Raw genomic sequence first — 10335 nt, 5'->3', positions numbered from 1 at the left:
GTTGCTAAATTGAAATGTTGATATAGCTCTCTGATTTTTTTTGATACTCTTTGATCCTATATGTAATGTCAGAAAAGTGACAGGTGCCCTAAGAAATTGTAGTAGTGAAGTGTGGAATTCAAAGCCAGAGTCTTACCAGCTTGCTAATTACAGTGGAGGAGAACAGAAGTATACCTGTAACTTAAGCTGTTCTACTCAGTTGTACTCAAAAAAAGACAAGCATGCCTGGTGCAGACAGAAGAGATATGCAAGAGAAGCTGCTTTTGAACCACACGGCTGATAAGGAGCAAAGACTGTTACCTGGGAGAAGCAACCATGCTGGAAACCTATCTCAATCTGAGAAGAAGCTCCAAGAGGCTATTTGTGTGCTGCTGGTGGAGCTGTGTGAGCGATTCACGTTCTTTGGCATCGTCTGCAACATGATCCTCTTCTGCACTGTCAAACTTGGCTATCGCAACTACCAGGCAGCTATTGTCAATATGTGCTTTGTAGGCACCTCCATGTTGACGCCAGTGCTGGCTGGCTGGCTGGCCGAATGCCTTGTGGGGAGGATCAAGCTTGTGTGCATCTGCATGTTTCTACACTTCCTAGGTAGGTGACACCCTGGTGACCATTTCATATTTTAGTAGTTCTGTTGCAGAAATCCATTATTGAGCATTGTGTTTGAAATCTAATAATTTTCTCCAACCTCGTGGCCACCTTCTCTAACAGCTAATTACTTAATTTCTCCTCTACAAAATGCACTGTGGTATTTTTGCTTATGTTCTTTTTGTGAGGCAGTGCTTTGAACAAGACTAAGGAAAGTTTTCATGTGCATCTTGTGGATAGTTGGTGGACGAACTTGACTCCTCTAAAGTGGCTTAGCTATTCAGAACACGGATGCTCAACTCTTAAAATTGGTCCCTTTAACAAGCATCTACAGTTATTAGCATTTGGGGCAAATGCAAAGCTTTAGTCAGAGAGATAGTTTGAGAGAGAATTTGGAAACTGTTTCCCAGCTGTTGGTAGTAAGATTTTATCGTATGTAAAGGTATGTGACTTGTATTTGGGCAAGAGGGAAAGATGTATTTAAGCACATACTAGCATAAGCAAACTTTGCCTTAAGTAGAGAGGCTGTATCCTAATACCTGTATTGAGAGCCTGCTTTCTGTTAGTACGTTCTGAATCTTGCCCACATGTTATTCTGGAGATCTTTTACATAAAAACACTGTTCAAATTAAGTATAACTGTTCTGTAGCAATTAGTGCATCTCACAGCTGGTGGTTATTCTGTCTTAAACCAGTGGTTATTCAACTTAAACCAAGCAGATAGAAATATGTTTTACTTGGGCCAGTTGTTGAGTGTAAGCAAGTCTGATTTCTGCAATAGCTAGCCACGTTGTTATTTAGACATGCAACAAAGTAAGGAAAAAATCAGAGTCATTCCTGAAACGTTCTTGAGCTGATTGCAAAACCATTGTGCAAGCAGCCTGGAAAAATGAGTGCTATTATGTTCCACTGTTTTTCCAATGGGCTTCTGGTTTGGAGTCTCCTTCTGCCACTTGTCCTTTCAATGCATATCTTAAAGTAGAAGACTGGTGACACAAACCGAATTTTATGTATTCGGGTATTGTTTTAACCAGAACTTTTTTTTTGGAGATAGATCATTAAACATTCCTGACATATTAGGGTTTGATGCACAGTCGTAGTCTTAGTCATGGCTAATGTTGGTGTTGTTGACATCAATATATTTTGAGTTTAGTCTCCAATTATAACTTGTAGAATCTGTAGCTGATTAAATCTGAAAGACTTGCTTTGCAGAACAGAGGTGGTAAATGCAATTCGTGGCAGTAATTCTATAGGTAAAGTTTCTGCATGTATTTTCCATGAAGCTGCAGCAGAAAAAATTAAAATTTTCCACAAAACTTTTGAGAATTTATTTATTAAATTATGATTCTCATTACAATTCTGGGGTTTAGAGAAGATGCAAAAAAGGCTACGCTCCACCATGGGGTGGTTTGGGTTTTTTTGTTGTTGATCAGTCGTTCATTAGGTGAAGTTACGTGTTTTAACTGGTGCCTTCTGGCAAGTGGAGAGCTACTGCCCTCTATGCGCAGGCAAGGGGGAAGGGCAGTGAGAGGAGCTGTGTTTCCAGAGTGAACTCTTCAGTTGATTGAAGAACCTGAATCCCTACAAGCATTTCAGAGGAAGGTTGCTCTCTTGGAGGCCCTTAGTGGTCTTGCTTTACTATATATAGCAACTTCCAGAAAGGTTCTGCCTCTCTACAGAATTAAGACTCTCCCTCTTTGCCCTCCTCTGTTGTGCAACTTTGATTTTTTTTTTTTTTCATCTGTCTTTTCAACATAAATGCTTAAAAAAAAAAAGTCTTATTCATCAGTCTGATTCTAATCCATTTCAAATGACAACTTTCTTTCCAATTCCAGGCACAGCCCTATTACCTGTTGTGGCATTCCCCTTTGAAGATATTTACATTGACAGACGACATATTCTTCATACGCTAACCAAAAGGGAGCAGAAAATAGTATTCTACTTTGCACTACTCACAGCTAGTCTGGGAATAGGAGGCATAAGAGCTATAGTTTGTCCATTAAGCGCATACAACCTTGAGGACTGTGGACCAAAGGAACTTCTTTCTTTTTTCAACTGGTTAGTAACTTAAGGTCAGCTAAATATCTATTGGGGATGATAGAGCATTGCCTTGAAATTCACTGCTGACTTACAAGGCAGATTCTACAAATGGTGGGTGTCATGTGTTGTTTTTAACTGCAAAACATTTAGATTTTGGAAGACTTTCCAAGAATTTCTGTAAAAACTTCTCCTAAATTTTTCCTTTTGCTAGAATCAGTAGGTGATAATCTATTTTTGTCTCCTACGGAAGTCTTCGGTCAGAATTAGGATGAACTGATTTGCCCAAATGCTCACAGACTTGATAGCCTAGTTGCTGTTAGAACAACATATTCCATTTGGTTTTCTACCTTTAGCATGGCTATCTCTTTAGGATATTTTGCTGTTACTCACTAACTAACAGTGGCAAAATTTAATGATATATTGGAATTTACATCAGAGTAAATATTTAGCAATGACAGGCAGCAGTAGAGTCTGCTAATTTGTTGAAACTAGGGATTGCTAGTAGTCTCTAACTGCTAAGCTCAGTGGTAGGGATCTGCTGTATTGTTTCAGCTCTGTTGCTGTGAATTTTTGGCATCAGATAAAACACTTGACATTTGTGTATCGGTTTGAATATTTTAAAGTGTTTAAGAAAATTTTGAGGAGAAATTGCTCCTAAAATGGGTCTTAAAATTCCAAATTTGTTCATATTAACTATTTGTGTCTCTCAGTGTGTCAGAGAGGTCATTTTTTATGATATGTTTGCCTTCATTTACCACTTCTGTAGCACTGTACAGAGTGGAGTGCTACGTACATTCACCTGTACATTCTGGTTAAACTGTGGAGTAAGGATCAAAGAAGTTACAGTGGGAACCTCCAGATTCCTGCTTTGAGGCAGGATGAAATAAGTCCTAAACTGCCCCCTTCTCTCTTTTTTTCCCTGTACAGGCAAAGTTATTAAAATTAAAACTGAGCACATTTGCATATTGACAATGCAATGCTGAAGAATCAATGAAGATCTTAGTGAATCAGCGCTCTCTTCCTTTGGAAATGGCTTTCCTGGCTAGTCTTTTTTCCTCCAATTATGTTTATATCAAAGAGTTTTGAATTGAATCCAAACTTCAATGAATAAGGCAGCTTTAGCAAAGGTGGATGAGACTGTTTAGTTCCTTAGAGCAGATTCTGCCTCCTTGACCTGCGCATAGGAAAGAAGAAAAAAAAATCCTTCCTTTTTACTCTATTCTTAGTTGTAATCCTTAATTAGCAACATCATTTTGATTAAATAAGACTCTGGGGGATTAAGACTGGAGAGCAATCAGTTGTTCTGAAAGATAGCTCTGGAGAATTTATTGTACTGTGGTCTTAGCCATTCAGAATTGTGTTTAATCAAAGTGACATTTCTCACTGTTGATTACAAAGGAGACATTATACGAATAAAAAGTTCCTTGGGGGGAATCCAAATGGGTCAGTTCTTGGGACTTTGGAGGTATCAAGAAAAGCACATGTGCGATTAAAAAAAAATTTAATTTTTGCAGTGGCATCCAAGGAGGGGTTATTTGATTGCGATCTCAAGATTCAAAAAATGAGGGTTTCATTCTTAGCATTCTTAATCTCATTAAAACCTCTCAGAATATAATCCTTTTCTCTTGGTAGGTGCTTGTCACAGGTTTGAATTTTAAAATAATATAAAATGAGATGGTTGCATACTCTTGGTGAGTAAGAGTCTGTGTTCTTAGTCAAGTTCTACGTAAACAATCAGAATTATTGGATTAAAGATTGGGTTAAAAGACCTTGTTACCTGTTGTCTAATTCATTCCTTGAAGAAGATTCCCCCGTCTCTCTCTCTCTTCCCCCGTCTCTCTCTCTCTTCCCCCGTCTCTCTCTCTCTTCCCCCGTCTCTCTCTCTCTTCCCCCGTCTCTCTCTCTCTTCCCCCTTCATAATTTTTCTTTCCCTATACTGCAGATCAGTTTCTGCTGTTATCCTGGACACACTTTACTTTGACTTTTTAAAATGTTTTTCTACCCCTTTGGGTTTTTTTCCCCCGACCTTGTTTTTGCAGAGAACTCCATAGTGATTCTGAAAAAATGTACCTCTTCCTACAAAGCTATAGTACAGAAAAATATATACTTGGATACTGGTCCATACATGGAATATCTGGGTCTGAGTTTGGATAAATCAAAACTTAAATTGTGAGAGCTAGGCATGCTTAAAAAATAAAAGCAAATAATATTTCAAGTGATAGGAAATCTACTAAGTCTTCAAAATTAATTCAAAAAGTGACAAAAGGTCAATTTTAGAATATTTTCATATATTTCACTTGATCTCAGGTTGTTTCATTCAGCAGGCTCATTTCAATTATTACACTAAGGACAAATTTTTTGAACACCATATAAACATAAACAATACTTTTAAATAAGAAGTCACGTGGATGTGACTTCTTTAAAATCACAATGAGTACATTTCTGTAAAATGCTATAACAAGATTATTAGGTTTTTATGGGCGTGCCACAACAACATTTAGGTTTGTATCTGGACTGCATTCTTGAAATGAACCTCCGAAGCTGGCATTTGGCGCTCATTGTGAGGAGACCTCAGAGTGCTGAAGCTCCAGGAACGAGCTGTTCCCTGTGAAATTGGACATGATATTCGGTTTGACATAGTTAACTAATTCAGCTGTGCCCTACTGGGATCTCTCAGACACTTTATGTAATGCAAGTCCAAATATTGCAATATTAGATAGCTGTGGTAGAGAGATAGCAAGGTGTGTTTCTGTTTGTGTAGGTTCTGATCTGCTGCTGTCAGTATGATGTGAGCAAATCCCAAAATTCTGATGTGTGCATTGAGGTTAGTTTATCTTTCTTGTTTGGTCCACAGGGACTGCGAAAACACGTTGGGGTGTGGTTTTTTTTTCTCATTTCTGCGAGAGGACGGGAGCTTTACATTTCAGTCTTACAGTACTTTGCTATACAGTGGTGAAAAACAAAAGCACTCTCCTGTACTCAGGGGTTTTCTTTGGAGGTTCCTACTTTCAGTGAAACAGTCATAGAGTCATGAAGACTGTCAGGACTTCAGGTAGCCCAGGCACACTTCTTCAGAAAGTTTGGAAAACAGCCACTGAAACTTCCAACTTAAAAATTGTCAGTTAGGAATAATTTCAAAAATTCTACATAAGTTCTAGCTGAACCAGTTGTGTAACTGTATTTTTTTTTTAAAAGCTTTAGTTGAACAGGAGTCAACATGTCTATGTACAAAATCCTTCCAACTATACCGTCATTACAGAATAACAGAATTCCAAAGTGCCTAGAGACTGCTTTCAGCAGAGGGGAAAAGCCCATGATTCTGATAAGTATAATCTGAAAAAGTAAATTACTTAAAGGAAATTAATTGGATATTAATTGGGTATTTGGATATTAAAATATCCAAACAGTAATTGGTTTGGAACCTCAGACATGTTTTGGTGTGACTTCAGAGAAACGCGTGAAGCAGGAGAGCTCACCGCTGTGCATGTCCTTGCTGGTTCCAGGAGAGCTGCTGTTGCGTGGCTCTCGGCAGCACTGAGTTTGCCCTGATGGAGTACGTCATTTTTCTTCTGCCGCTTGCCCCGGGTCCTGTGAGGCAAGCTGCATAAGCACGTTCCCATGCCTACTGCTGCAGTCATCTGCAGTCATCTGCAGCAGTAGGCATCCTGTGGTCATCTCCCATCCCTTAGCAGGGTGAGAGAGTGTTGTCTTTGTAACTGAACAGACCTGAGTAGCATTACCAAGGTCCATGCTTCTGACATGATAAAGGTTTTGCTTTCTTGGCACTAGCTAGATGAGATGTCATGGGCAATGTCAGAACAAGTGGAAGGAGTACAGCAGGCACTTCAATACTGTAACTTGCAATATGACTGTGTTTTTTCTTGGCAATTATGGCAGGCCACCTAGAAGCCATTTTAAATTAATGAAATGGGGTTAAGGAAGTCTCCTAGGTGTCAAGAGAGACTTGCAACCCCCTCTTAGGATTTTCGGCTCAAAGCATTTTGCTGTGATTGCTGATACAGGGAGCTGCAATGGTAGGCAGATACCTCACTCCTGCCCTACCCGCTCATTTGCAGTTAAGGAGGGATCAAGCTGGAAAGCTTGGGATTTGGATTGTTGAAGAGTAACTGGTCTTCTACAACATGTTAAGATTTTTCTTTTATTGTTGAGAAGGTAATTTTAGATGAATTAGGAGACATAAATACTCGAGTCCAAATAGCATACGTGAGGCAGAAGTGGCACCAGACAAGAAAGCAAGCTTTGCTTCCTCAAGCAATATGTATTAAGCTGTATAATTATGTATCAATGTATATTTCACCTTTAAATGAAACCACTTTGCTAAGGTTCCAGCAAAGGTAAAGGAATCTCCTCTTGCCGTTGCTTACCAAATGTAATCTGTGATATATTGAGGTAGTACTACTCCATTATTAATCCCTCTTCTTTGTTTAAAATACAGGTGTCTTCAAAGCCAACTTGGAACTTGAAAGTTTAGTCAGTTAAAATTCTTAAAATTTCAAAGGCTAGGTCTTCAAGCCAGAGTCAAATCTGAAGCAAAAATTGCTGAATGACTGACTCTGACTCTTCAAATGAGGTACCATACTGATCCCTCACAGTATTTTTGGAAACTGTGACTCCAGCAAAGCAGGTCCTCCCTAAATCTGATCTCTCTACTCTGAGATGCTGAATATTCATCGAGGCTGCTCTGTAGCCTCAAATTCCTGTTTTGTGTGAGAGTTATGTTTTAAGGGAAACCTTGGTTAAAGCTCTGCTGAGAGCAAAAGACAACACAAGTGGCCTGAAAAACAGTGTAAGGGGAGCACCTTAGAATTTAAAAGAACTTAGAGGAGTTATAACTGAAACACTTGTAATTATGAATGGTAGAGTTAAAATTGGTCAGTCATGTTGTGAGAAGAGGGCTATGCAATAGAAGAATAAGCGGTACATTTTGTTTCACTTTAATAAATGGCTATACAGTTAACTAACTTCTCAAAAAAGCAGAATTTTAGAAGAACTCATGATTTAATGTGTTATGTAGGAGTCAGAATCCAAGGAAAAAAGTGTGGTGACAATATACTCCTAACTGTGCAGATATAAACATGTTTACGAGGATAAAGAAAGTAAGTAGTTATCCTTTTGCATCCTATCAGGGAAATGTATTGGTTTGGCATTTTTTTACTTTTTGGGGTTGCCTTTTGCTATCCTTGTAATTCCTTAAAGCATATTTATTGTGCTGTTGTCAGGGGTTCCAAACTGCAGTAGGCCCATCACTAGTGGTATGCCATCTGCTTCCAAGAGTCTGCGATTTTCATTTGAATATCTTCTGTGCATAGGAGGGGCTTAGCACTTACTTGGGAAGCACCTCTACTGCCAAAGGCAGTCTCAGAGCAAATTATGTTGGGGAACCTCTTTATCAAGATGTTTCCAGAAGCCAACGAAAATTCAAGCTGAGCCTTTCAACTAATGGAAAAGTCATCCCTTCTGAGAAATCAAATTCTAATATTTCTTAAACAAGGGATGGTGGCATTAAGACATTTCTCTCTTAAGCTTAAAGTATGTGACTTAATGATACTGCATACACAAAACTTATGTGTTCAGATATTAAATGTGTAAATGGTAAATGTTGATGTATTTAATTAGTCTGATCCACAAGAATATTTCCAGTACTAGATTGATAATTTGTTCAGCTCTACTGCCTTAGTACAGATACTTTAATCATAAACCTCTTGGAGCTGAGACATCCAAGTGAAATTTGATGTTAATTGCTGTGTCAATGTGTGCATGGTACCGATGCTGTCTATGCTTACTATATTTACCATGCCTTTAATGTAATGTTTTAATCTTCTGTAAAGGCCTTATATTATTCAGCCTCTCCACTCTTCTCTCTTTTGTTTGTGTGTACTAGGTTTTATTGGCTGATTAACTTAAATTCAGCAGTTGTCTTTGTCAGCATTTCTTATATCCAGCAGTCTGTGGCCAGGAACCTTGGTTTTCTTATCCCGTTTGTGTCCGTGCTTATGGCTATGATCACAATTCACATGGTGCGTGGTGAAATGATTTACAAACCCAAAACAGGTAAGAGGCAACTATATCTTGGGAAATATCTTTAGAGATTATTTTCACAGAAGAGACCAACTTGCATATCTAAACAAGTTCTTCCACAACACTGCCCTGTTTGGTTGGAGATACTTGAGTTTTAGCTCTACAAGTCCTATGTGTAAGAGGCAATATCCATCCTCTGTAAAGATAGACCTGGTGATTCTGGATAAGCTGAAAAAGTGGAAAGCAGTCTGGTAAACTTATGTACATTTTCTGTCATGTCAAGACGTGTTGAAGCGTTTGCCTGTGCAGGAAGAGGTATCATATGCATGCTGCTGGTGGACTTTATTTTATCATGTTTGGTTCAACCTATGCCCAATGCGTTTTGGTCAGTTGCAGCAGACTGACCTATGCTAAGGCACCAAGCACACTTGTGTTTTCTCTCTTAAGCGTGTTCCATTGCTTTGCCTGAATTTCACCTCAGCAGCCAAGCAGTGTGGTTAGTCAGCTAAACAGGAATATGCACTAGTAGCAAAGTTGTTATATAATGCCTTTATCTTGCAGAATGTCTGATGCTTATTGTTATTTCAATGTGCTTGCTTATACAACATCAAGTGTTTTTACACATTTGAAAATAACTAGAAATACTGAATAACTCTAAATAGTTCCTGTGCTGACTGTGGAGATATTTTAAAACAGAAGAAGTTCTTACACTTCTGTGACCTCACTAGTTAGTACATGAGCTCTTCAAAATCCTTTGATGGCAACTACCTCTCACCACTGACCAAGCACAGAAATGTCAGTGGAGCCTAGGTGACTTGAATAAGGCTGTAAGTGCCCAAACCTTGCTATTCTTTTTTTCAATAAAACCCAGAAACTGAAAGCAAGTTGTTATTTCAGTCTTTTTGTTATAAATATAATCTAAGCAAAAACATATTAGGAGTGAGGGAATGAATGCATAAATCAAGTGCCTGGGAATATCATAGTGAGGACGTCACTAGAGAGGTTTTTTCAAAACAAGTAGAGCCAAAGAAATGCGTCCCCTCCACAATGCTCCAAAAAGGTCATGATGATATGCAACTGAGGTCTGCAAAGACTAGCATCAAATTAGCCACCATTCTCTCCCCAAGAAGCTAGCTGTCTGCCTCACCGGGGCTCACTACAGGTTTTACAACCTGAGAAGGTAAAAAGTTTCATTAGTATCCACCCCGGAGTGGGACCACTTCATATGGACTAAATCTGTAGTTTATCATCTAACTAGTTTAATTCTATTAAGTGGAATAACATAAATTTGTTGATTATGTCTATCTTGGCCATCAACAAAACTACAGATTTTTTTTTGATCAAATGTTTTTCCCTTTGAGTGTTGTTTGACTTACCATATATTTTCCAAGTCTTTGCAGAATGGCAATCTCTACAGTAATATCTGCAAAGTTTTTTATCTTCTTGGTCAAAAGAAAAGATAATATACCTTGTACCTTCCAGTGAGATGATGATATTGGAAATTCTTCAGAAGTGTAATTCAAATCCATAGGTGACCTTAAATGATTTTTATATATGCTGCCTTTTTTATTTTAAGGTAACTCTTCAAATATGGATCATGCATTCAATTATGTTTAGCTGTCAAGCATGGACTTCATTTGCATTTCTTCCCACTGCTATAATTTTGAGG

General features: G+C 38.4%; 1 protein-coding gene across 1 annotated transcript in view; it reads left to right on the top strand.

Moving 5' to 3' along the window:
* The first annotated feature begins 221 nt into the window (after positions 1-221).
* SLC15A5 (solute carrier family 15 member 5) overlaps positions 222-10335 on the top strand; it is a 35251-nt gene continuing 25137 nt past the window's right edge. The window contains exons 1-3 of the mRNA XM_075490772.1: positions 222-591; positions 2423-2645; positions 8530-8699. Of these exons, the coding sequence (XP_075346887.1) occupies positions 222-591; positions 2423-2645; positions 8530-8699 (763 nt within the window). The remainder of the gene's footprint in view (positions 592-2422; positions 2646-8529; positions 8700-10335) is intronic.

Source organism: Mycteria americana, chromosome 1, assembly GCF_035582795.1.
Source record: "Mycteria americana isolate JAX WOST 10 ecotype Jacksonville Zoo and Gardens chromosome 1, USCA_MyAme_1.0, whole genome shotgun sequence".
Classification (NCBI taxonomy): domain Eukaryota; kingdom Metazoa; phylum Chordata; class Aves; order Ciconiiformes; family Ciconiidae; genus Mycteria; species Mycteria americana.
The sequence above is the reverse complement of the archived record's forward strand: the minus strand, read 5'-3'. Positions and strand labels throughout refer to the sequence as shown.